At 40.4% G+C, this 27,831-nt stretch overlaps 1 protein-coding gene across 1 annotated transcript in view; it reads left to right on the top strand.

Moving 5' to 3' along the window:
• The first annotated feature begins 6,440 nt into the window (after positions 1-6,440).
• The window catches only part of LOC106580769 (interleukin 15, like), a 29,204-nt gene continuing 7,813 nt past the window's right edge, over positions 6,441-27,831 (top strand). Inside the window, exons 1-4 of the mRNA XM_082966095.1 lie at positions 6,441-6,799; positions 18,642-19,167; positions 19,744-19,791; positions 27,113-27,468. Coding sequence (XP_082822221.1) covers positions 19,012-19,167; positions 19,744-19,791; positions 27,113-27,468 — 560 coding nt within the window. The 5' untranslated portion in view covers positions 6,441-6,799; positions 18,642-19,011. The remainder of the gene's footprint in view (positions 6,800-18,641; positions 19,168-19,743; positions 19,792-27,112; positions 27,469-27,831) is intronic.

Raw genomic sequence — 27,831 nt, 5'->3', positions numbered from 1 at the left:
CAGTTGTGTTGTGACAAGATAGGGGTGGTATACAGAAGATAGCCCTATTTGGTAAAAGACCAAGTCCATATTATTACAAGAACAGCTCAAATAAGCAAAGATAAACGACAGTCCATCATTATTTTAAGGCATGAAGGTCAGTCAATCTGGAACATTTCAAGAACATTGAACGTTTTTTCAAGTGCAATTGCAAAAACCATCAAGCGCTATGATGAAACTGGCTCTCATGAGGACCACCACAGGAAAGGAAGACCCAGAGTTACCTCTACCGTCGAGGATAAGTTCATTAGAGTTACCAGCTTCAGAAACACGAGCAATGGAAAGCTGCCAGAGCGCGTGGGGACATTGCTTACGTCCACTATGACAGGCTCATTGTCGACCTTCCCTCCCAGAAGCCTGGAAGGGATGAGAGAGCCTATGGGTTTGCAGCTTCAACCCCCCAACACAGACACACCAATTGATTAATGGACTGCTGAATGTATATTTTTTTCTCTTGCTTTGTTTGCTCTTTTCCATATTATATCTATCTCTGATAAGCTACCCAGGGAAGGGCCGAAAATAGCTCATATTGATATATGTAGCCTTAGAAATAAGGTTCATGAAATCAATAACTTGCTAACATCAGATAACATTCATCTATTAACCATTTCTGAGCAATACAAGGATATAACATCTATAGAAGAGACAGAAATGCTTACGGCAGAGCCATATCCCTGTAATGTTTAGAGAAGATCTTATGTCAAGTGGTATTGAAGTGTTGTGGTTGCAGGTTTACTTGGCGCATCTAAAGCCTTTTCTTTTGGGGTGTTGCTATAGGCCACCAAGTGCTAACAGTCAGTATCTAAATAATATGTGTGAAATGCTTGATAGTGTATGTGATGTAAACAGAGAGGTCTACTTTCTTGGGGACCTGAATATTGACTGGTTTTCATCAAGCTGTCTGCTCAAGAGGAAGCTTCTTACTGTAACCAGTGCCTGTAATCTGGTTGAGGTTATTAAAGACCCTTGCTCCCTTCGGTCTCAATGTAGACTTTGATCTGAAGCCATTCTTGTGATTTTGCTATTGCAAATGTTTGTAGGCTTATGTAGCCAAATTGTATCTATGATCATATGCTATCCATTTATGTTTTTTGGTATGCTATTTTAATATATGAGAATGATATCAGGCCACAACCGGCCACCATAACCTGTTGTTGAAAAAACATGTGTGTTATTGCTTTTCAACCTCTGCCATATCGTGGATTCAGAGCTATCTATCTAATAGAACTCAAAGGGTTTTCTTTAATCTCTCTGGGAAATGTGCTACTACTAGCGTCCCACCCCGCCAACAGCCAGTGAAATAGCAGAGCACCAAATTCAAAACAACAATCTCATAATTCAAATTTCTCACACATTATTATTATACATTATTATACACCATTTTAAAGATAAACTTCTCGTTAATCCAACCACAGTGTCCGATTTCAAAAAGGCTTTACGGCGAAAGCATACCATTAGATTGTGTTAGGACAGCACCTAGACAAGAAAAACCACACAGCCATTTTCCAAGCAAGGAGAGACGTCACAAAAACCAGAAATACAGCTAAAATGAATCACTAACCTTTTATGATCTTCATCAGATGGCACTCATAGGACTTCATGTTACACAATACATGTATGTTTTGCTCGATAAAGTTCATATTTATATCCAAAAAACCCATTTTACATTGACGTGTAATGTTCAGAAATGTTTTGCCTCCAAAACGTCCGGTGAATGAGCACATCAATTTACAGAAATACTCATCATAAATGTTGATAAAATATACAACTGTTATGCATAGAATTAAAGATAAACATCTCCTTAATGCAACCGCTGTGTCAGATTTCAAAAAAGCTTTACGGCGAAAGCACACTTTGCAATAATCTGAGTACAGCGCTCAGTCACCAAAACAAGCCATACAGATACCCGCCATCTTGTGGAGTCAACAAAAGTCAGAAATAGCATTATAAATATTCACTTACCTTTGATGATCTTCATCGGAATGCACTCCCAGGAATCCCAGTTCCACAATAAATATTTGTTTTGTTTCAATAAAGTTCATCTTTATCTCCAAATACCTCCTTTTTGTTTGCGCGTTTAGTCCAGCATTCCAAATTCACAAGAGCGCCCGTTTAGTCCAGACGAAAAGTCCAAATAGTTACATTACAGTTCGTAGAAACATGTCAAACGATGTATAAAATCAATCTTTAGGATGTTTTTATCATAAGTCTTCAATAATTTTCCAACCGGACAATTCCTTTGACTTCATAAAGGAAAGAGAAGGGAGCTCGTGCTCACGCCCGTGCGCGTGACTGAGAAGATGGCCTACTGCCAGACACCTGATTCCAACAGCTCTCATTCTCTTCCCATTCACAGTAGAAGCCTGAAACAACGTTCTAAAGACTGTTGACATCTAGTTGAAGCCTTAGGAAGTGCAATATGACCCAACAGACACTGTATATTGGATAGGCAGTCACTTGAAAAACTACAAACCTCAGATTTCCCACTTCCTGGTTGGATTTGTTCTCAGGTTTTTGCCTGCCATATGAGTTATGTTATACTCACAGACATCATTCAAACAGCTGTAGAAACTTCAGAGTGTTTTCTATCCAAATCTACTAATTATATGCATATTCTAGCTTTTGGGCCTGAGTAGCAGGCAGTTTACTCTGGGCACCTCATTCATCCAAGCTACTCAATACTGCCCCCATTTCCCAGAGAAGTTAATCGAAGTGTCAAACATGTAAAGTGTGGAGTACCGCAGGGCAGCTCTCTAGGCCCTCCACTCTTTTCTATTTTTACCAATGACCTGCCACTGGCATTAACCTATTACATCTAGATGTTCCGCTAGCGGAACACCGCTCCAATATCCAATGATAGGGCGTGGCGCAAATTACAAACTCCTCAAAAATCCCAAAACTTCAATTTTTCAAACATATGACTCTTTTACACCATTTTAAAGACAAGACTCTCCTTTATCTAACCACATTGTCCGATTTCAAAAAGGCTTTACAACGAAAGCAAAACATTAGATTATGTCAGGAGAGTACCCAGCCAGAAATAATCACACACCCATTTTTCAAGCTAACATATAATGTCACAAAAACCAAAACCACAGCTAAATGCAGCACTAACCTTTGATGATCTTCATCAGATGACACTCCTAGGACATTATGTTATACAATACATGCATGTTTTGTTCAATCAAGTTCATATTTATATCAAAAACCAGCTTTTTACATTAGCATGTGACGTTCAGAACTAGCATACCCACCGAAACTTCCGGTGAATTTACTAAATTACTCACGATAAACGTTCACAAAAAACATAACAATTATTTTAAGAATTATAGATACAGAACTCCTTTATGCAATCGCGGTGACAGATTTTAAAATAGCTTTTCGGTGAAAGCACATTTTGCAATATTCTGAGTAGATAGCCCGGCCATCATGGCTAGCTATTTTGACACTCACCAAGTTTGGCACTCACCAAACTCAGATTTACTATAGGAAAAATTGGATTACCTTTGCTGTTCTTCGTCAGAATGCACTCCCAGGACTTCTACTTTACACCCAATGTTGTTTTGGTTCCAAATAATCCATAGTTATATCCAAATAGCGGTGTTTTGTTCTTGCGTTCAAGACACTATCCGAAGGGTGACGCGCCGGCGCGTATCGTGACAAAAAAATTCAAAATATTCCATTACCGTACTTTGAAGCATGTCAAACGCTGTTTAAAATCAATTTTTATGCGATTTTTCTCGTAAAATAGCGATAATATTCCGACCGGGAGACGTCGTTTTCGTTCAAAGACTGAAAATGTAAAATGCACTCTTCACGTGCACGTGCACGTGCGCACCCGTTTCATTGTTCTGAGATCGACCACTATCCAAATGCGCTACTGTTTTTCACCCAGGAACTGCAGAGTCATCATTCCCCGTTCTGGCGCCTTCTGAGACCCTATGGGAGCCTTAGAAAATGTCACGTTACAGCAGAGATCCTCTATTTTCCATAAAGAGGCTATAGAATGCCAAGAAATGGTCAGAGAGGCCACTTCCTGTATGCAATCTTCTCAGGTTTTGGCCTGCCATATGAGTTCTGTTATACTCACAGACACCATTCAAACAGTTTTAGAAACTTTAGGGTGTTTTCTATCCAAATCAAACAATTATATGCATATTCTAGTTTCTGAGCAGGAGTAATAACCAGATTAAATCGGGTACGTTTTTTTATCCGGCCGTGAAAATACTGCCCCCTATCCTAAACAGGTTAAACAAAGCATGTGTGTCCATGTATGCTGATGATTCAACCATATACGCATCAGCAACCACAGCTAATGAAGTCACTGAAACCCTTACCAAAGACTTGCAGTCTGTTTTGGAATGGGTGGCCAGTTATAAACTGGTCCTGAACATCTCTAAAACTAAGAGCATTGTATTTGGTACAAATCATTCCTTAATTTCTAGACCTCACCTGAATCTGGTAATGAATGGTGTGGCTGTTGAACAGGTTGAGGAGACTAAATTACTTGGCATTACCTTAGATTGTAAACTGTCATGGTTAAAACATATAGATTCAATGGTTGGTCAGATGGGGAGAGGTCTGTTTGTAATAAAGAGATGCTCTGCATTTTTGACACCACACTCCAAAAGGAAAGATCTGCAGGCTCTAGTGTTGCCTAATCTTGATTATTGTCCAGTCGTGTGGTCCAGTGCTGCAAGGAAAAACCTAGTTAAGCTGCAGCTGGCCCAGAACAGAGCGGCACGTTTTGTTCTTCATTGTAATCAGAGGGCTGATATAAATACTATGCATGTCAGTCTGTCTGTCACGACTTCCCCCGAAGTCGGTCCCTCTCCTTGTTTGGGCGGCGTTCTTCGGTCGACGTCACCGGCCTTCTAGCCACCGCCGATCCACTTTTCATTTTCCATTTGTTTTGTCTTAGTCTTACACACCTGGTTTCACTCACCCAATTACCTGTTTATTATTTAACCCTCTGTTCCCCATGTTTGTTTGTGAGTGATTGTTTGTTGTATTGTGGTCCGTATTGTGGGCTTGGTAATTCTCTTGTATATTGATGACATTGAGTAAAGTTGCTTTTATCTACTCATCTCTGTTGTCCTGCGCCTGACTCCTCTGCACCAGCTACACATAGATCCTTACACTCTCTTGGCTAAGAGTTCAGGAGAGACTGACTGCATCACTTCTTCTTATAAGAAACATTAATGTCTTGGAAATCCCAAATTGTTTGTGTAGTCAACTTACACACAGCTCTGACAGACACACCTACCCCACCAGACATGCCACCAGGTGTCTTTTCACAGTCCCCAAATCCAGAACAAATTCAAGAAAGCGTACAGTATTATATAGAGCCCTTATTGCATGGGACTTCCTTCCATCTCATATTGCTCAAATAAACAGCAAACCTGGTTTTAAAAAAAGATAAAGCAACACCTCACAGCACAACGGCTCGCCCCTATTTGACCTAGATAGTTTGTGTGTGCATTGATATGTAGGCTACATATGCCTTTAAAAAAAATGTATGTAGTTCTGTCCTTGAGCTGTTCTTGTCTATTGATGTTCTGTATTATGTCATGTTTCATGTTTAGTGTGGACCCCAGGAAGAGTAGCTGTTGCTTTCGCAACAGGTATTCAGTATCCTAAAAAAATCCAAAATCCCAAAATGCACATTAGACCATTGAAAATCTGTTCTTTGGTCTGATGAGTCAAAATTAGAGATTTTGGGTTCCAACCACCGTGTCTTTGTGAGACGCAGAGTAGGTGAATGGATGATCTCCGTATGTGTGGTTCCCACTGTGAAGCATGGAGGAGGAGGTGTGGTGGTGTAGGGGTGCTTTGCTGGTGACACTGTCAGTGATTTATTTAGAATTCAAGGCACATTTTTATTGCTGTACAACACAGTGTCTTCAGGCTACTGTGTCTCATTTTGATAGTATAGACCTAGCTACTTTTTTAAGTACCGTATTTAAATATCAGTTTTGAAATTGTGTGAGCTCCTGTGGTCAAAAGACTCAAACAACTACTGTGTTTATTACTTATGTGTATTTCAGTTATTTGTACTCCAATAATAATAAAAATATTGAAGACCCTTTGATGTTGTCTGTCTCCTGTATAAATCCTCCAAGTATACCTATTATTGATTAGTCAATATCCTAGAAAACATAGTTATTAACACTGAATGCCAATTTTTCTATGCCTACTTTTCCGAAGAAAAATCGTTCCCTGGACCTGATCGACGTGCCTGTGTCAAGGTCGATCGGAAGTGGGTGAATGATTATGAAGAATAGTGATGGAAGCTCGGCTCTTTTTACTGACTCGGATCTTTTTGACTCGTTCAGTCAAAATAAATCTTTCGACTCATTTCGTTCATTTGAGTCATTAATCCTGCTGTAGAATTAAACGAACGACTAAAATGAACGATTCAATAAGAAAAATGAATCATGACTCTCGAGTCAGTATAAAAAGTAGCGTTCAAAAAAAAAAAATCGTTCGCGAACTGCACATCACTAATAAAGAACTGGGGCTGTGTTTGGGTTGGACTCTCTAGGCTACGCTCTGAGTGTAACATTTGAGTATTTGAAATTTCACGATTTTGTTGCAGTACAAATATTATAGATTTTAGCTACACAATTTGAACTTCAACTGTGGATTTTAAAGTGTCCTAGATCAACTCATCTGCTTGACGGAATTACTTTTGTTTTCACTTTGTTCCTACATATGGTGCAAACGTCAGTAGCCTTCCAAGCTGATTTACCATGTCCGGGTAAGTTACTGCAATATGTGTGAACCAGTAGCCTACTGTAATAGAGAATAATGTTGTATTTCTTTTGAGTACCTATCCCAAATGACACTGAAAAAACGGAACTATCTTCTTTGCATAAATCGCGCGGTGACTTCCTTTTACAGTAGGCTAGGCTGTATGAGATTCATATTTTTGATGTATTTAACTAGGCAATAATTTCCCGTAAAATAGATTTCATGAATCCTGTGGTGTTTATTTAGCCCTGGTAGCACACGCTTTCAGGTGAATGTTCAAAGTGCAATAACGACCATGCCAGTCCAGACATTGCTTACATATCTATCCTATTAGATTCTAAGCTGCGGGAGGATCTCAGAAAATCGATTTTCTTCACTACTACAACTTTGGGAGATATTTCAACAAAACGATTTTGTGAAATGTTGAAAAGATATACAAGCAGGAAAGCCTTAATAAGATAAATAAAACAAGTTTTAGATCATTTTTGAACAAAGTAGTAATATGTTGGATGACTGTGTTGGGGGCAACTCGCCCCTCGCTCCCTAGTACACTACTGTTACATCATGTCAATTTCATTATAACATCATTTTGCTCCCAAGTCAGGTATGGTGTTCATAAATTAACTCTGGAGTGCCAGAGTGCACTCGTAAATTCAGAGCCTTCGCTCTCGGATTGTTCAGGGCGCACACTGAAACTGGATGCTCACGCTGAGTAGTAGGGTTGATCTGAACGTTCTGACCTCACAACGGCAGTCACGCTAACTTGCCAGCAATTTAATTAGGCTACATTTTTCTGCAACGTTTTTACTGACAATGGTCATATTCAACGGGTGTTGCGCGTTCGTAAATTCGCCAGTTATTCTGCGCTCTGGCACACTCCGACAAGAGTGCTTTGAAATCGGAGCCAGACTGAATTTACGAACACACCCTACACCCTACACTTCTCGACCCAGTCCAGAGGAGACTTGGAGCCACGCGGACCGTGTGGCGCAAGTGGAGATTTGGGGAGCTTGCTGATGGTTAGTAAGTGTCCTTTGGGCTGCAAAAGTGTTCTAAATAAAAATGAGGGCTTTTAACTAACTTTTACGACTTGCTCTTTTTATTATTAGATTGTTATGTGTTTATTTATTTATTTTTTGATTTAGAATTGTAGGACCCTGTCACGTTGTATAAATGATAGGAGACAGGCGCAGGAATACGAAATATGCTTTTTATTTACTTCACCCAAGATAGCGCATGTCGTGAACATGACGGGGACGAAACCAAAAACAAACACGTAAAATATAACACAAGGCTGTAACCCAAACAAAGAGCGAGGTGTAAACCTCGAATATATATACACAGGACGAGACCCGTAATAACAAGAGCACAATAACGCGTAGTACCAAAGCCGAAACAGAGCACAGGTGCTCACAAGACCAACGGACATGGAACAATAACCGACAAGGACAAGGGGGGACAGAGGGCACCTATATGCACATACTAATCAGGGAAAATGGGAACGTCCGGTGTCGTAAAAATCTGCCGTTTCCAGCTACAATAGTAATTTACAACATTAACAATGTCTACACTGTATTTCTGATCAATTTCATGTTATTTTAATGGACATAAAATGGCTTTTCTTTAAAAAAACAAGGACATTTCTAAGTGACCCCAAACTTTTGAACGTAGTGTATGTGTGTGTGTGTGTGTGTGTGTGTGTGTGTGTGTGTGTGTATATATATATATATATATATATATATATATATATATATATATATATATATATATATATACAGTACCAGTCAAACGTTTGGACACCTACTCATTCCAGGGTTTTTCTTTGTTTTTACTGTTTTCTACATTATAGAATGATAGTGAAGACATCAAAACTATGAAATAAAACATATGAATCATGTAGTAGCCAAAAAAGTGTTAAACAAATCAAAATATATTTCATATTTGTGATTCTTCAAAGTAGCCACCCTTTGCCTTGATGACAGCTTTGCATTCTCTCAACCAGCTTCATGAGGTAGTCACCTGGAATGGATTTCTATTTACAGGTGTGCCTTGTAAAAAGTTAATTTGTGGAATTTCTTTCCTTGTTAATGTGTTTGAGCCAATCAGTTGTGTTGTGACAAGATAGGGGTGGTATACAGAAGATAGCCCTATTTGGTAAAAGACCAAGTCCATATTATTACAAGAACAGCTCAAATAAGCAAAGATAAACGACAGTCCATCATTATTTTAAGGCATGAAGGTCAGTCAATCTGGAACATTTCAAGAACATTGAACGTTTTTTCAAGTGCAATTGCAAAAACCATCAAGCGCTATGATGAAACTGGCTCTCATGAGGACCACCACAGGAAAGGAAGACCCAGAGTTACCTCTACCGTCGAGGATAAGTTCATTAGAGTTACCAGCTTCAGAAACACGAGCAATGGAAAGCTGCCAGAGCGCGTGGGGACATTGCTTACGTCCACTATGACAGGCTCATTGTCGACCTTCCCTCCCAGAAGCCTGGAAGGGATGAGAGAGCCTATGGGTTTGCAGCTTCAACCCCCCAACACAGACACACCAATTGATTAATGGACTGCTGAATGTATATTTTTTTCTCTTGCTTTGTTTGCTCTTTTCCATATTATATCTATCTCTGATAAGCTACCCAGGGAAGGGCCGAAAATAGCTCATATTGATATATGTAGCCTTAGAAATAAGGTTCATGAAATCAATAACTTGCTAACATCAGATAACATTCATCTATTAACCATTTCTGAGCAATACAAGGATATAACATCTATAGAAGAGACAGAAATGCTTACGGCAGAGCCATATCCCTGTAATGTTTAGAGAAGATCTTATGTCAAGTGGTATTGAAGTGTTGTGGTTGCAGGTTTACTTGGCGCATCTAAAGCCTTTTCTTTTGGGGTGTTGCTATAGGCCACCAAGTGCTAACAGTCAGTATCTAAATAATATGTGTGAAATGCTTGATAGTGTATGTGATGTAAACAGAGAGGTCTACTTTCTTGGGGACCTGAATATTGACTGGTTTTCATCAAGCTGTCTGCTCAAGAGGAAGCTTCTTACTGTAACCAGTGCCTGTAATCTGGTTGAGGTTATTAAAGACCCTTGCTCCCTTCGGTCTCAATGTAGACTTTGATCTGAAGCCATTCTTGTGATTTTGCTATTGCAAATGTTTGTAGGCTTATGTAGCCAAATTGTATCTATGATCATATGCTATCCATTTATGTTTTTTGGTATGCTATTTTAATATATGAGAATGATATCAGGCCACAACCGGCCACCATAACCTGTTGTTGAAAAAACATGTGTGTTATTGCTTTTCAACCTCTGCCATATCGTGGATTCAGAGCTATCTATCTAATAGAACTCAAAGGGTTTTCTTTAATCTCTCTGGGAAATGTGCTACTACTAGCGTCCCACCCCGCCAACAGCCAGTGAAATAGCAGAGCACCAAATTCAAAACAACAATCTCATAATTCAAATTTCTCACACATTATTATTATACATTATTATACACCATTTTAAAGATAAACTTCTCGTTAATCCAACCACAGTGTCCGATTTCAAAAAGGCTTTACGGCGAAAGCATACCATTAGATTGTGTTAGGACAGCACCTAGACAAGAAAAACCACACAGCCATTTTCCAAGCAAGGAGAGACGTCACAAAAACCAGAAATACAGCTAAAATGAATCACTAACCTTTTATGATCTTCATCAGATGGCACTCATAGGACTTCATGTTACACAATACATGTATGTTTTGCTCGATAAAGTTCATATTTATATCCAAAAAACCCATTTTACATTGACGTGTAATGTTCAGAAATGTTTTGCCTCCAAAACGTCCGGTGAATGAGCACATCAATTTACAGAAATACTCATCATAAATGTTGATAAAATATACAACTGTTATGCATAGAATTAAAGATAAACATCTCCTTAATGCAACCGCTGTGTCAGATTTCAAAAAAGCTTTACGGCGAAAGCACACTTTGCAATAATCTGAGTACAGCGCTCAGTCACCAAAACAAGCCATACAGATACCCGCCATCTTGTGGAGTCAACAAAAGTCAGAAATAGCATTATAAATATTCACTTACCTTTGATGATCTTCATCGGAATGCACTCCCAGGAATCCCAGTTCCACAATAAATATTTGTTTTGTTTCAATAAAGTTCATCTTTATCTCCAAATACCTCCTTTTTGTTTGCGCGTTTAGTCCAGCATTCCAAATTCACAAGAGCGCCCGTTTAGTCCAGACGAAAAGTCCAAATAGTTACATTACAGTTCGTAGAAACATGTCAAACGATGTATAAAATCAATCTTTAGGATGTTTTTATCATAAGTCTTCAATAATTTTCCAACCGGACAATTCCTTTGACTTCATAAAGGAAAGAGAAGGGAGCTCGTGCTCACGCCCGTGCGCGTGACTGAGAAGATGGCCTACTGCCAGACACCTGATTCCAACAGCTCTCATTCTCTTCCCATTCACAGTAGAAGCCTGAAACAACGTTCTAAAGACTGTTGACATCTAGTTGAAGCCTTAGGAAGTGCAATATGACCCAACAGACACTGTATATTGGATAGGCAGTCACTTGAAAAACTACAAACCTCAGATTTCCCACTTCCTGGTTGGATTTGTTCTCAGGTTTTTGCCTGCCATATGAGTTATGTTATACTCACAGACATCATTCAAACAGCTGTAGAAACTTCAGAGTGTTTTCTATCCAAATCTACTAATTATATGCATATTCTAGCTTTTGGGCCTGAGTAGCAGGCAGTTTACTCTGGGCACCTCATTCATCCAAGCTACTCAATACTGCCCCCATTTCCCAGAGAAGTTAATCGAAGTGTCAAACATGTAAAGTGTGGAGTACCGCAGGGCAGCTCTCTAGGCCCTCCACTCTTTTCTATTTTTACCAATGACCTGCCACTGGCATTAACCGCTCCAATATCCAATGATAGGGCGTGGCGCAAATTACAAACTCCTCAAAAATCCCAAAACTTCAATTTTTCAAACATATGACTCTTTTACACCATTTTAAAGACAAGACTCTCCTTTATCTAACCACATTGTCCGATTTCAAAAAGGCTTTACAACGAAAGCAAAACATTAGATTATGTCAGGAGAGTACCCAGCCAGAAATAATCACACACCCATTTTTCAAGCTAACATATAATGTCACAAAAACCAAAACCACAGCTAAATGCAGCACTAACCTTTGATGATCTTCATCAGATGACACTCCTAGGACATTATGTTATACAATACATGCATGTTTTGTTCAATCAAGTTCATATTTATATCAAAAACCAGCTTTTTACATTAGCATGTGACGTTCAGAACTAGCATACCCACCGAAACTTCCGGTGAATTTACTAAATTACTCACGATAAACGTTCACAAAAAACATAACAATTATTTTAAGAATTATAGATACAGAACTCCTTTATGCAATCGCGGTGTCAGATTTTAAAATAGCTTTTCGGTGAAAGCACATTTTGCAATATTCTGAGTAGATAGCCCGGCCATCATGGCTAGCTATTTTGACACTCACCAAGTTTGGCACTCACCAAACTCAGATTTACTATAGGAAAAATTGGATTACCTTTGCTGTTCTTCGTCAGAATGCACTCCCAGGACTTCTACTTTACACCCAATGTTGTTTTGGTTCCAAATAATCCATAGTTATATCCAAATAGCGGTGTTTTGTTCTTGCGTTCAAGACACTATCCGAAGGGTGACGCGCCGGCGCGTATCGTGACAAAAAATTTCAAAATATTCCATTACCGTACTTTGAAGCATGTCAAACGCTGTTTAAAATCAATTTTTATGCGATTTTTCTCGTAAAATAGCGATAATATTCCGACCGGGAGACGTCGTTTTCGTTCAAAGACTGAAAATGTAAAATGCACTCTTCACGTGCACGTGCACGTGCGCACCCGTTTCATTGTTCTGAGATCGACCACTATCCAAATGCGCTACTGTTTTTCACCCAGGAACTGCAGAGTCATCATTCCCCGTTCTGGCGCCTTCTGAGACCCTATGGGAGCCTTAGAAAATGTCACGTTACAGCAGAGATCCTCTATTTTCCATAAAGAGGCTATAGAATGCCAAGAAATGGTCAGAGAGGCCACTTCCTGTATGCAATCTTCTCAGGTTTTGGCCTGCCATATGAGTTCTGTTATACTCACAGACACCATTCAAACAGTTTTAGAAACTTTAGGGTGTTTTCTATCCAAATCAAACAATTATATGCATATTCTAGTTTCTGAGCAGGAGTAATAACCAGATTAAATCGGGTACGTTTTTTTATCCGGCCGTGAAAATACTGCCCCCTATCCTAAACAGGTTAAACAAAGCATGTGTGTCCATGTATGCTGATGATTCAACCATATACGCATCAGCAACCACAGCTAATGAAGTCACTGAAACCCTTACCAAAGACTTGCAGTCTGTTTTGGAATGGGTGGCCAGTTATAAACTGGTCCTGAACATCTCTAAAACTAAGAGCATTGTATTTGGTACAAATCATTCCTTAATTTCTAGACATTTTACATTTACATTTTAGTCATTTAGCAGACGCTCTTATCCAGAGCGACTTACAGTAGTGAATGCATACATTTCATACAATTTCATACATTTTTCTTTTTTTTTTTTTCCCTGTGCTGGCCCCCCGTGGGAATCGAACCCACAACCCTGGCGTTGCAAACACCATGCTCTACCAACTGAGCTACAGGGAAGGCTGACCTCACCTGAATCTGGTAATGAATGGTGTGGCTGTTGAACAGGTTGAGGAGACTAAATTACTTGGCATTACCTTGTATTATGTCATGTTTCATGTTTAGTGTGGACCCCAGGAAGAGTAGCTGTTGCTTTCGCAACAGGTATTCAGTATCCTAAAAAAATCCTAAATCCCAAAATGCACATTAGACCATTGAAAATCTGTTCTTTGGTCTGATGAGTCAAAATTAGAGATTTTGGGTTCCAACCACCGTGTCTTTGTGAGACGCAGAGTAGGTGAATGGATGATCTCCGTATGTGTGGTTCCCACTGTGAAGCATGGAGGAGGAGGTGTGGTGGTGTAGGGGTGCTTTGCTGGTGACACTGTCAGTGATTTATTTAGAATTCAAGGCACAGCATGGTTACGACAGCGATACGCCATCCCATCTGGTTTGCGCTTAGTGGGGCTATCATTTGTTTTTCAACAGGACAATGACCCAAAACACCCCCAGGTTGTGTAAGGGCTATTTGACCAAGAAGGAGAGTGATGTAGTGCTGCATCAGATGATCTGGCCTCCACAATCACCCGACCTCGACCCAATTGAGATGGTTTGGGAGAAAAAAAAATGTTTTGAAAGTGTGGCTACTTTAAATAATCTATAATCTAAAATGTACTTAGATTTAGATTTGTTTAACACTTTTTTAGTTACTTCATGAATCCATATGTGTTATTTCGTAGTTTTGATGTCTTCGCTATTATTCTACAATGTAGAAAATAGTACAAAATAAAGAAAACCCTTGAATGACTAGGTGCGTCCAACATATATGTATATATACATATATATGTATATATGTATATATTTTTAGTTTTTACACTTATTTAACCCCTTTTTTGGGTAGGCACAAAACTACTTTCATACAATTCTTTTTACCTGAACCGGTTACCTTCAGATAGGTCCCCTGACACTTGTGGGGGTCTGTAAGGGTTGCGGGAACTGGTGGCAGTGAAGTCAGACACAGGAGAGCAGAGATAGGTACAGTGAGGGAAAAAAGTATTTGATCCACTGCTGATTTTGTACGTTTGCCCACTGACAAAGAAATGATCAGTCTATAATTTTAATGGTAGGTTTATTTGAACAGTGAGAGACAGAATAACAACAACAAAAAATCCTGAAAAACGCATGTCAAAAATGTTATAAATTGATTTGTACTTTAATGAGGGAAATAAGTATTTGACCCCCTCTCAATCAGAAAGATTTATGGCTCCCAGGTGTCTTTTATACAGGTAACGAGCTGAGATTAGGAGCACACTCTTAAAGGGAGTGCTCCTAATCTCATCTTGTTACCTGTATAAAAGACACCTGTCCACAGAAGCAATCAATCAATCAGATTCCAAACTCTCCACCATGGCCAACACCAATGAGCTCTCCAAGGATGTCAGGGACAAGATTGTAGACCAACACAAGGCTGGAATGGGCTACAAGACCATCGCCAAGCAGCTTCGTGATGGTGTGGAGGGAGCTGAAGGTTCGAGTTGCCAAACGTCAGCCTCGAAACCTTAATGACTTGGAGAAGATCTGCAAAGAGGAGTGGGACAAAATCCCTCCTGAGATGTGGGCAAACCTGGTGGCCAACTTTTTTATTATGTTACTGTGTCAATCGACTCATAAACTAATCCTTAAATCCTTTCAGATAATGAGTCAAATAAGCACTAGGACTTAAACATAAGTAACAACCGTGAGTGAGCTGGTAGACACACTGGAGAGGTGGAAATTCCACTTCCACGCTTGGATGTGGTCGCATCCGTGCGAGATACAAATTCTAGTTGGTCACTTCACTCAAAACTGTCTATTTTTGAGGGCAGCTAAAACCATGATTTGGTCAGTAGCGTCCTGATTTCTGCATTAAAATGTTTGCTCTGCCCCTGCTTCTCCCTGTGCACTCTGAGTAGAAGGGGAAAAGGGGAGGAAGAGAACAAAATATATTCTTTTTGCGCAACATTTCACAATGTAATAGCACTACAAAAACAGTAGGGTATTGTTCAAATCAAATTGTATTTGTCACATGCGCTGAATACAAAAGGTGTAGTCCCAGTGGCGATTTTATCATGTAAATCTTGGTGGGGCAAACTCAAAGATATTTGGGGAGATGCATGCCAGCAAAGCCACTAAACAACACAACACTAAACAATACATTAATTACACTATAACGGTAACAAATGGTGCCCACAAACTGTTAGGACCTACATAAAGCTGTCCCAACAGCAGAGCTTTCTTTTCAGCACCATGGAGTGAATCCTTAATGCTGCTACACCTGGCTATCAGCAGAGTCTTGTCTGGCAGCGAAACAATTCATTCAGCCTCATTTACTGCCTTGTTTAAATACATAGCTGATATGTCTGACTTGCTTTAACAAATGTGCTTTCTACTGACAACTGAGATGTACAAACTATGGCATAAGGGGACGATGAGCGGATAAGAGGCCATCCGTAATTTCAATTAAGATATTAATGAGCGAGCTAGGACGGACGTAGTCAATATAACTCTTTGTTCAGTACCTTTGAAACATAGAATTCAGAACATGGGTCGTTCTTACAGTATTCTCCCTGTACACTAAGTCAGAACTATAGAATTAATAAAGGGGGCATATAAGCAGACAATGAAAGCTCTTACAATAGGCTACATATACACCACCAACAGCTAACAGCTTACTACACAACACACAGTGCATTCGGAAAGTATTCAGACCCCTTGACTTTTTCCACATTTTGTTATGTTACAGCCTTATTATAAAATTGATTAAGTAGACTTTTTCCCTCATCAATCTACACACAATACCCCATGTAAAACATTTTAACAGAAATATTACATTTCATGTTTGTATGGGACTTTATTAACTCAATTATCATTATTTTTTACATTGTTTGCAAACTGATATGTGACACGTATTAATGCCAAAATAACATCCAAGCAGGCAACAATTTTATTCGATTTTTTTGCCAAGAGTGTGCAAAGCTGTCATTAAGGCAAAGGGTGGCTACTTTGAAGAATCTCAAATCTAAAATATATTTTGATTTGTTACATTTTTTGGGGGTTACTACGTGATTCCATATGTTTTATTTCATAGTTTTGATGTCTTCGCTATTATTTTAAAATGTAGAAAATAGTAAAAATAAAGAAAAACCCTTGAATGAGTAGGTATGTCCAAACTTTTGACTGGTACTGTACATAGTTTTTGCTAAACAGGTGGGGCTCAGAACAGCCCTGAATGACGGGTCGCCACTGTGTAGACCTTACCGTGAAATGCTTATTTACAAGCCCCTAACCAACAATGCAGTTTTAAGAAAAATAAGAGTTAAGAAAATATTTACGAAATAAACGAAATAAAAAAATTATAAAATAACAATAACAAGGCTGTATACAGGGGGTACCAGCACCGAGTCAATGTGCAGGGGTACAGATTAGTCAAGGTAATTGAGGTAATATGTACACTACCATTCAAAAGTTTGAGGTCACTTAGAAATGTCCTTGTTTTTAAAGAAAAGCACATTTTTTGTCCATTAAAATAGCATCAAATTGATCAGAAATACAGTGTAGAAATTGACTATTGTAGCTGGAAATACAGTTGTGCTTGACTATTGTAGCTGGAAAGGGCAGATTTTTAGTGGAATATCTACATAGGTGTACAGAGGCCCATTATCCTGTGTTCCAATGGCCCGTTGTGTTAGCTAATCCAAGTTGATCATTTTAAAAGGCTAATTGAAAACCTTTTTGCAATTATGTTAGCACAACTGAAAACTGTTCTGATTAAAAAAGCAATAGACTAGTTGAGTATCTGGAGCATCAGCATTTGTGGGTTCGATTACAGGCCCAAAATGGCCAGAAACAAGGCACTTTCTTCTGAAACTTGTCAGTCTATTCTTGTTCTGAGAAATGAAGGCTAGTCCATGCAAGAAATTGCCAAGAAACTGAAGATCTCGTACAACGCTGTGTACTACTCCCTTCACATAACAGCGTGACTCCGGGATGCTGGCCTTCTTGGCAGATTTCCTCTGTCCAATATCTGTTCTTTTTATTGGCCAATCTGAGATATGGCTTTTTCTTTGCAACTCTGCCTAGAAGGCCAGCATCCCGATTAGAATTCCCTGCTTTTATTTCGTCACACTCACAACTGCAAGCAGTTTTCTGTAATTAGCTCGCCATTAACTTGTAAGTAATGATCTTGTTGTGAGTTTATTTTCCCTGTAATAATGAATAAATGATTTGCTAAAGCTAAGACGTTGTCAGCTATGATATGGTCATTATTTGAACTGGCTAGCTACCAAGCTAGAAAATAATCAAAACATTCTTTAGAAAGTTGCCTGGTTTGCTAGATTGACATATATTTCATTCCTTTTTAAAAGGATGGGTTTCTTGGTGTTAAAGTACAGCAGTTATACTATTTTGGACCATCAGGCTGCTGTTGTCATGCAGCCTGTCGTTTTTGTGTTTATACTTTTTCATGACGACAACGATAAGTTTGATGTTGGACGACTATAGAATGTTCATGATGTCACTGCAACAACTGTCCACAGACATGTTGATAGACAAACTTTAAATGAGCCTTAAGGTGTATGGCAGGCCAGTAACCTTTGCAACTAAATAATTTTACGGTGCATGGTCGCACACAGACTTTTATGGTCACACAAGGTGCCACCGGTGGATTCAAAATGAGTAGCCTAACAATTATTTACATGGCCCAGTTGCATTTGCAAACAAATAATTTTTATGTACGAAATCAATAATATGTAAACATAGGGTGACAGTTCTTAACTGACAGTGAGCAGTTAGCAAAGTAACCATAGACGGGAATTGACAATGGCTTACTATTAGGCATACATCCATATAAAACAAAGGTTATTTCTCAAGAACGTTCCAATTTCCATGGCAGCCTTGTTCCCCTTTTAAATTGTATTTATTTTTTCAAGTAGGTTACATAGATTAACAAAATGTGAATTGCACAGAATAAATAAAAAATGACCCTTTATAATCAGCGCTGAATGATGTATGACATCGCTTACATAAATGACAGTAATATTCTCTCCATAATCATTGTTCACTTAAACAGTTACTCTCTCAACAGTGAGGAGCCTAGACAAGAAAAAGGAGGCAGATGCTGACGGCTTGCCTCATCTCTTCTGCTGGGCTGCTTTCCAGGACACACAAGAGAGATGCTGCATAATAAGTCACCAGGAAGATAGAAGACAGAGTGTTTTACCCCTCATCCAAAAGTGGGGAGCCTACTGGCTAAGAAGGAGGCACATAGCTGGAGTCTTGCCTCATCTCTACTGCTTCTTCCCAGGACACAGGAGATGTAGTGTCACTAAGAAGGCTGCAGTTGACATGGACAATATGCTGAATCCCAAAACAATGGAGGATTTTAAAAGAGTTATCTTAATTTTAAGCTACTTCTCTACTGATCTGAAGCTCCTGTGAAAGAGTGGGCCCATGCCATGCTGAGGAGACAGAGAACTGACACTCTTCTAACTGTTTTGCTGTGGCTTCTCTTCTTCATCGCCATGACAATGAAACAGGCATATGGAATATCCATTTGCAGTAAAGAACTTCCTAGAATTGTGCAAAAATGCATTGAGGAAGTTCGCAAGATGGTATCAAGATATTTTCACTTGTTTTTCATATTACCTCATGAAATATACACTGAGTTTACTAAACATTAGGTACACCTTCCTAATATTGAGTTGCACCCCATTTTCCCCTCAGAACAGACTCAATTCATCGGGGCAGGGACTCTACAAGGTGTCGAAAGCGTTTCACAGGGATGCTAGCCCATGTTGACTCCAATGCTTCCCACAGTTGTATTAAGTTGGCTGGATGTCCTTTTGGTGGTGGCCTATTCTTGATACACACGGGAAACTGTTGAGTGTGAAAAACCCAGCAGCGTTGCAAGTTTTGACACACTCAAACTGGTGCGCCTGGCACCTACTACCATGATTGAAGTGTATTTAACAAGTGACATCAATAACGAATCATAGACTGACCAGGTGAATCCAGGTGAAAGCTATGAAAGAGCAGGTGTTCCTAAAGTTATGTTCACTCAGTCTATAATGGAATAAAATTCAATGCACTGTAGAATCAACATCAGCACACAATTACATTACTTTTTCACTGTTTGTTTTTATGTTTACATTATCTGTGTTGTAGCCTGTTATTTTCTCTCTTACCAGGAGTCATTTGATTGCAGACTGTACACCCCAACTTTAGATGATTATCAGGTATGTGGTTTATTTGTGTTATTTCTGCATTAATAATACAGTCACTAGTAAAAGTCTCTACACCCGTTGCACAGCCTTCACATTATGCTGCCCTAAAATAAAATCTAAAAATGTATTTGTCCTACCGATCTAAAAAAAAACATTTTATAGGAAATGTTCCAAATTAATACAAAATAGGAAATGAAAATGTCTTCATTGATGTCAACTCTATCCCAGAGTTAATAATCAGTGGAAGCACTTTTGGCAGCCATTACAGCTGTGAATCACTGTGAATAAGATTCTACCAACCTTGCACAACTCTTAGGGCAACATATCCATTGTTTTTGTCAAAATTACTCAAGCTAATAATTTTGTTTGGGAATTGTTGGACAGCAGTATTCAAACCTTTTCACAGATTTTCATGACGATTTAAGTCAGGAATGAGAATAAACCATTCAGAAACACTCAACACCTATTGGAAAGCCATTCTGTTGTGTTTTTGGCATAAACGTGTGTAATTGTGTAATTCTCCCCAGTCCCTGCCGGGGACAATCATACCCATAACATGATGCTGCTGTTGTGGTTCGTTTCCTCGTTCCGTGTCAATCATTGGCTCATTGGTGAAATTAGCATTATGACAATATCTTTAATTAATTAATTCAAAAACCTTTATTAATGCAATAGCAGACAGAAGTTGACATCAGGAACATAACGGAATTCTTAACATGTACATTTCTGTTCTCCCCAAATAACAACATCCCCCCATCCAGGAGGTAAAATGAGATACCCCTTGTCACTGCATACCCACATCCATCCAAAAGGTGCTCCCATGCCTTCCTCTATCCTAGAAAGGTTTACACCTGTCACCTGTTACTGTAAGTCTAACACACTAAAATCCCCTTTAGCATAGTTTCTCCTATCACTATACTCTTCTCTCAGTTGACCCATATATTCATGACAAGCTCTAGTGTCTCATATATCTTCCCGCTAACACATTAGGTAAGTTTCCTCCCTTCTTGTGACCACCCCAACATACCCATCCCATAATCCCCAAATGTTCAACAGTCTTTCTAGCCAAGCACTTTATTATACATATGTCACGACTTCTGCCGAAGTCGGGTCCTCTCCTTGTTTGGGCGACACTCGGCGGTCGGCGTCGCCGGTCTTCTAGCCATCATCGATCCACTTTTCATTTTCCATGTGTTTTGTCTTGTTTTTCCTCACACCTGGTTTCAATTCCCTCAATCACTTGTTGTGTATTTAACCCTCTGTTCCCCCCATGTCTTTGTGTGGGATTGTTTATTGTAGTGCTTGTGTACGTTCCCCGTGAGTGCACAACAGGTTATTTTTGTGCCCATGTATCTTGTTGTCCTGGATGCCGTTGGTTTTGCTTAATAAATCTCTGGTTATTACCCAGTTCTGCTCTCCTGTGCCTGACTTCTCTGCTGCCAATTACGCACCCCGCTACACATAAAGCAACAGAAAAACACAGTAGTCCTACCAGGAGTGGAACAATCATGGCAGACAGGAACATCATTACCTTACCCATCACGTTTCCAAATACACCATTAAACCAGTGTCCAATTTGGTCAAAGATGGTGTTGTCAGCTTTTCCCAGACTACAACCTAATTTAACCAGATCATTTATAATAGCTGTCATGTTGTCAGAGAAGTCAGGAAGCAACATAACACAGTAATCCTCATAATTTATTCCAAAGGACCTGTAGGCCCTTCTGTCTTTAGCCAATGTGTGCCATTTCTTCTCTGGTCATTACTGCCTTCAAATTCTGCACATTTAGTGACAACCCTGTACTTTCAAGATAGTAAGGACCTGCATGGAGTATGTCAAATTGTTAATCCCCTTACCCTTTACTACAACTCCTGCACCTAGAAAGATTACTAGGGCTGCCATCTCCACCTGAGACAGCACTTGTCCATAAGCTTCATTATTTTGAGCTGCTCTTTTAGCTCTGCCATTCGATCTGAAACTAATTTGCAAAGAACTATTCAGCAGCTCAGAAACAAGTAATGTTGCTACTGTCAGTTCAGTTTTCCCCAGATAATAACACCCTGACCATCCCATAACATACCATAACACCCTGACCACCCTGACCATCCCATGGGGAGGAACATGTAGCCATTACCCCCACAGATCCAGAGATGATCCGGAGGTGTCCCCATGCCTTTGCCTATGTTTGACATATTTACCCTAGTTATCAATTGTTGCCCATCCAGTACATCAAAACTACTGGTATCTGTTTTTAGGCCTGTGAAAGACAGGCAATTGATAGTGTTTCCTACATTCACATTCCCTGAGTTGCAGATACAAACGGGGAGTTATTGTGGGTTTTAATCCTGCCAACACAACATCTCCTTTATCATTTAGGGGCTTTACACTACCAGTCAGATACTCTCCCCATTGTACTTTTGGAGGTCCTATGCATTTAATCAGCTGGGAATTGTTACCTGTTTGTACACTAGGAACCTTCTTCTACCTTGGCCATTTAGTCTCAATGGGCCCACCCTCCTTAAATTCTTTAGCTGCATCTGAACTATTACCTATTGTCTTATTGGATAATCCACATTCCCATGCTACTTCCTTTCCCCTAGTGACTAACATCAGAATAGTATAATTGTTGTTTCTTTGTCGAACCCTGGTATTGGTCCTTTGCATAAAATGGAGTAATTAACATCCAAAATCCTTCTTTCCAATTGGTACTACCTGGGTTTCCCACAAAAAGGTTGTGGAACTGGGTTCATGGAAAATCATTACCCGTGTGCCAGATGTGTTCCCCCTCCCCTGTAATCCCATGTATGTCACTGTTTCACCCATTTATTATTCTCCACATCCCCGTCCACAAAGGGAATGGGTAGGATTTGGAGAGCAACAAATACCCTGCATGTGTGTTTCCATGGTTGCGATTTTCTTGTTTCACAACCATCGTGTGTGTGTATGATGGTGTCCTCGACATCTGTTGACTCTTCAGGTTCTGTGGCTGAACCCTCTGTTGGTTCTTCTGACCTTTGGTCTCGGCCCTCGGACTGTGGTCTTCCCCATTTCTCCTCTGTTCCATCCTCATTGGTAGATCCCAGCCTCTTTTGTTGCCATGGGTCCCATTGTCTGCAGACAAACCTCCGGCACTCCGAACCTGAGTATAAATTCCCTAACTAGCAATTTTGCTACTGTTCGCGCATCAAGGTTGGTGGTGGGATGGTTCCACCCACCTGGTAAACCTGTCAATTATCACCAGGCAGTATGTCTTTCTTTCTTTTCGCTCTACCATGTCTAGGAAATCAATAGCTAGGTGGACAAAATATCCTTTTGGAGTGGGGAACCTCCCTGGTTGCAGTGGAGTTCCCTTGTCTATGTTATATAACAAACATGTCGTGCAACGATAAATGAACAGTTTTACGTGCTAATTCAAATTTTGGGTCAAATTTTCTTTTGGGTCAAATTTTCAAACGTTCTCCTCCTTCTCCGTTCTCCTCTCATATCCCCCTTTGACGAATGGCTCACTCCATGAGCCAATCGGCAAATATTAAAGAAAATGGTTGATGGTAAACAGGGCATGCCAGACAAAAGATGTAGCCATAAGCCAGACCTAGGGCAGAGAGCACACCCTCTCTCCCGCCACACCTGGTGACTGAGAATATCAGCCTGCTGCTGTTTCTCGAGATCAGTAGTTTCAAATGACACAAATGACTAAAAATAAAATGCATGTGTGTGACAACGGGAAGCAGCCAATTTGTCCTCCACATCAGCTATGCTGTTACCAATTCTAGCATTATCACACCAACCCATGTATGCCTCAACCTTAACAATAGCCAATGTGTTAGGTTTTCACATAGCTTCAATCAACTGTTCAACATAAGGTCTGTTTTTAATAGGTGTGCCAGTGGTATTAGTAAACTCTCTTGCTTTTCAAATCCCACACCATAACAAACAAACCCCAATAGCATACGCTAAATCTCAGCAGCCAGTAAAGGCCTTCCCTTCCCCCAATTCCCAAGCTGTGGTCAGAGCTAATAAATATGTCTGTTGCGCTGATAAATGGTCTGGTAGGGGCCGTATAACCTCAATATCACCTTCCACATCTACTACATCAAATCCTACATGTTTCGTCGCCGTGCTTTGATCTATATAAGCAGAACCATCAACGAACAGCACCATGTCAGAGTCAAGCAGAGGTACATCAAACAAGTCTTTGTCCAGTACACATTCTTGGGCTGTCCAGCTGTCCCTGTTATTGTTACTGATGATTTGCTCAGGGAAGCTCCAATAACTTGTCCAGGTTTACCTAAATATCAACAGTGAGCTTTCGTGTCTATTATAAATGGTAGGTCATGTCCTTAACATTAAGAGTAACCATTGGCTCTTCTCTTCCATCATTGAATTTATACTGGAGCAGGGGAGTCGGGCACCGTCATTGTTGATTCTGAGGGAAATAAGAACTTTTGGTGTTCTAATTTCCCATTGGCCATGGCAGTGCTCTGTCATTAGCAAAGTTTCCACTTCCTCTTCCAGGCCCAAAGTTTCCTCTGCCCCTGTTGTTTCCTCTTCTTCTTCCATTTCCGCCACACTGCGAACTCACATACCCCAACCGCCCACAGGTCCTGCATTGAGTGTTGTTCCAGTCACGAAAACTTTGGCGGGCCCATATCCTCTTCCATACCATGTTTTTGTGTCACCATAAGGCTGAATGGTGAAAAGCCCATACCCTGCAGGTGCCAGGTTCACAGGTGTGACAGATATGACTGTGGAGGAGCTGCAGGCTGTGGTTGTGGTGAGCCTGTAGAAACAACTTGAGCAGATGTCTAGGGTCTTGCAGTCTGTTCCTTTTTGTGGAGTGTGTTGGGGTGGCGATGGAAAACTTCCCCCAGGAACTGTGCCTTGTTTTTTTTTCTTTCATCCAATTCTACTGTTCTCATGTCGCTTGTTGCTGCTGTTGTGCCATCCACCTCCTTTGTGGTTGTTTCTCCATTTTCTTCTGTCAGTGGCATGAGAGGGTAGATCTGTGTATAGTCACCCAGGGGTCCTCTGGGTTGATTCTCATACGGCAGCTGGGCGGTGGGGAGTACTCCTGTTCTGCCTTTGTCCTGACCTAGTTCTTTCCTCCCGCATTCTATTGTTCTCTCCATCTTTAGTTTGGTCACGGTAGCCTTGTTCATGAAGATCTGTCCTTCCAGCATCATCATTTCAATCACAGTTTCTTCTTTATCCCCTTCTTTTTGTCCATTTTTCTTGTCTGAATTATCTCCTTGACTAAATCCAACCTAGTCTTGTTGAATGAACCAACCATTGGATATCTATTTTCTCCTGCCATCACTGTCCAGACATGCCATTTCATAAAAGATTATGTAAATTCCACAGCAGGAAACGTCTTTTGCATATATTCAACATGCGTGACAGGCTTCATTGCTCCTATCTCCTCATTCTGGTTTGACTGTGCCATGGTGCTCCGGCTTTTTATTTAGATAGTCTGGGTGTAATGTGTTTTCCAATTTCTATAGGATTATCCTAAAGTGGGTGTAATATGTAGGAATATACCTATATAAATTCTTATCTATCTTCTTTCAGTGTGTGTTAAATAACAGTGGTTGATACTGAAATCCTAATTCTACTCTCACTTACTCCAGGCTATAGTAAATGGTTCTACTAAACTCAAAAATATTTTACACACGGGCCTCACAGAGACACCCGCATGCCAGACTTCAATTCCTAATGTTATATCTTACGGGTGTATAGTAACCGTAATATGTTATACACCAGTACTGTCCTATGATAGGAAAGTGTCACTAACAAATACATTCAACCTTTTATTCAAATAACTTCTGTCCTACTCCTAACTTTTTATTGCACTATTGGGCCATTACCCAATAAACCCCGCCATAATCCATCTATTCATAAACAACTCAACTCATTCACAGGGTACCTCATCAAAATAAACACTACAAAAATAAAATAACTTGTTTTCAGTAGAGATTGCCTGCATTACAACCCAAAATAAAATAGACGAGATGAGTATTATAACCACCTCTCCAAAACCAAAATAACATTAAGTAATGATCGCTGCATTAGCTCCCAACATATAATGGATGATTAACACTGAACCACCTCTTCAAAACCTGGGTAATTGTCGCTCTGAATTACCTCTAACAAATAAAATTAAAACCTGGGCAATTGTCGCTCTGAATTACCTCTAACAAATAAAATTAGGTGATTAGCGCTGAATCACCTCTGCCAACAAGTATTGGGTAATTGTCGCCGAACTACCTCTAACAAATAAAATCAAAAAAACATTCATCCTATATTGACATCATGCATTTCACCAATAGCCCGTTACGTAATTACACCAAACTACAATCCGACTATTTCATATTCAAAGTGTATGTCTATATTTTAGATTGAGTAAGGTGCCAATTACTTGCTAGAGGGAAACCACACCAGTGAATGCCAATTAATTACAGACTTAGATTCAACGGGTGTCTGCTTACCTTTTTAAATTTGGAGCTCTGGCACCATGGTGTGGAATCTCCTCCAACCGGGGGTTGACACTCACTCCTGGCTAGCTCACCAAATGTTGGGGTTCGTTTCCTTGTTCCTTGTCAATCATTGGCTCATTGGTGAAATTAGCATTATGACAATTTCTTTAATTAAATCATTCAAAAACCTTTATTAATGGGATAGCAGACAGAAGTTGACATCAGGAACATAACGCATGTTTCTGAATAAGTTCTGCATCAAAGAAAAGGTCCCAAGTTATTTTATTAAACCCGAAGTCCAGCCCTAGTGATGTCACTGCCTACGTCATTATCTTTTACTCATGAGACCAAAACCATGCCTACTCAACACTAAAACTCTTGTTTATATAGCTATCTAAAATGTTAACAGTAAATGTCCAAGTTGTTTTATAGTGGAATGTTTGACTAATCTCTTATCTCTTACACTCCCCTGCAGAGTTCTGTCTTCACAGTCACACATTTCTCAGACAGTTTCTTCATAAGAGGCAGAGAGCCTAGAAAATTACTGTGAAACAATATTAAACCTCATAATGTATATATATTGCTAATCTGTGTCTAGGACCCTATAAATGTAAGGAGGGCGAGGTCTTGGATTGCGTCCTACCTGACAGGTCGCTCCTACCAGGTGGCGTGGCGAGAATCTGTCTCCGCACCATGCGCTCTCACCACTGGTGTCCCCCAGGGCTCTGTTCTAGGCCCTCTCCTATTCTCGCTATACACCAAGTCACTTGGCTCTGTCATATCCTCACATGGTCTCTCCTATCATTGCTATGCAGACGACACACAATTAATCTTCTCCTTTCCCCCTTCTGATAACCAGGCGGCGAATCGCATCTCTGCATGTCTGTCAGACATATCAGTGTGGATGACGGATCACCAGCTCAAGCTGAACCTCGGCAAGACGGAGCTGCTCTTCCTCCCGGGGAAGGACTGCCCGTTCCATGATCTCGCCATCACGGTTGACAACTCCCTTGTGTCCTCCTCCCAGAGTGCTAAGAACCTTGGCGTGATCCTGGACAACACCCTGTCGTTCTCCACTAACATCAAGGCGGTGACCCGATCCTGTAGGTTCATGCTCTACAACATTCGCAGAGTACGACCCTGCCTCACACAGGAAGCGGCGCAGGTCCTAATCCAGGCACTTGTCATCTCCCGTCTGGATTACTGCAACTCGCTGTTGGCTGGGCTCCCTGCCTGTGCCATTAAACCCCTACAACTCATCCAGAACGCCGCAGCCCGTCTGGTGTTCAACCTTCCCAAGTTCTCTCACGTCACCCCGCTCCTCCGCTCTCTCCACTGGCTTCCAGTTGAAGCTCGCATCCGCTACAAGACCATGGTGATTGCCTACGGAGCTGTGAAGGGAACGGCACCTCCATACCTTCAGGCTCTGATCAGGCCCTACACCCAAACAAGGGCACTGCGTTCATCCACCACTGGCCTGCTGGCCCCCCTACCTCTGAGGAAGCACAGTTCCCGCTCAGCCCAGTCAAAACTGTTCGCTGCTCTGGCACCCCAATGGTGGAACAAGCTCCCTCACGA

Source organism: Salmo salar, chromosome 20, assembly GCF_965601325.2.
Source record: "Salmo salar chromosome 20, fSalSal1, whole genome shotgun sequence".
NCBI lineage: Eukaryota > Metazoa > Chordata > Actinopteri > Salmoniformes > Salmonidae > Salmo > Salmo salar.
This window is presented reverse-complemented; position numbering and strand designations above follow the sequence as displayed.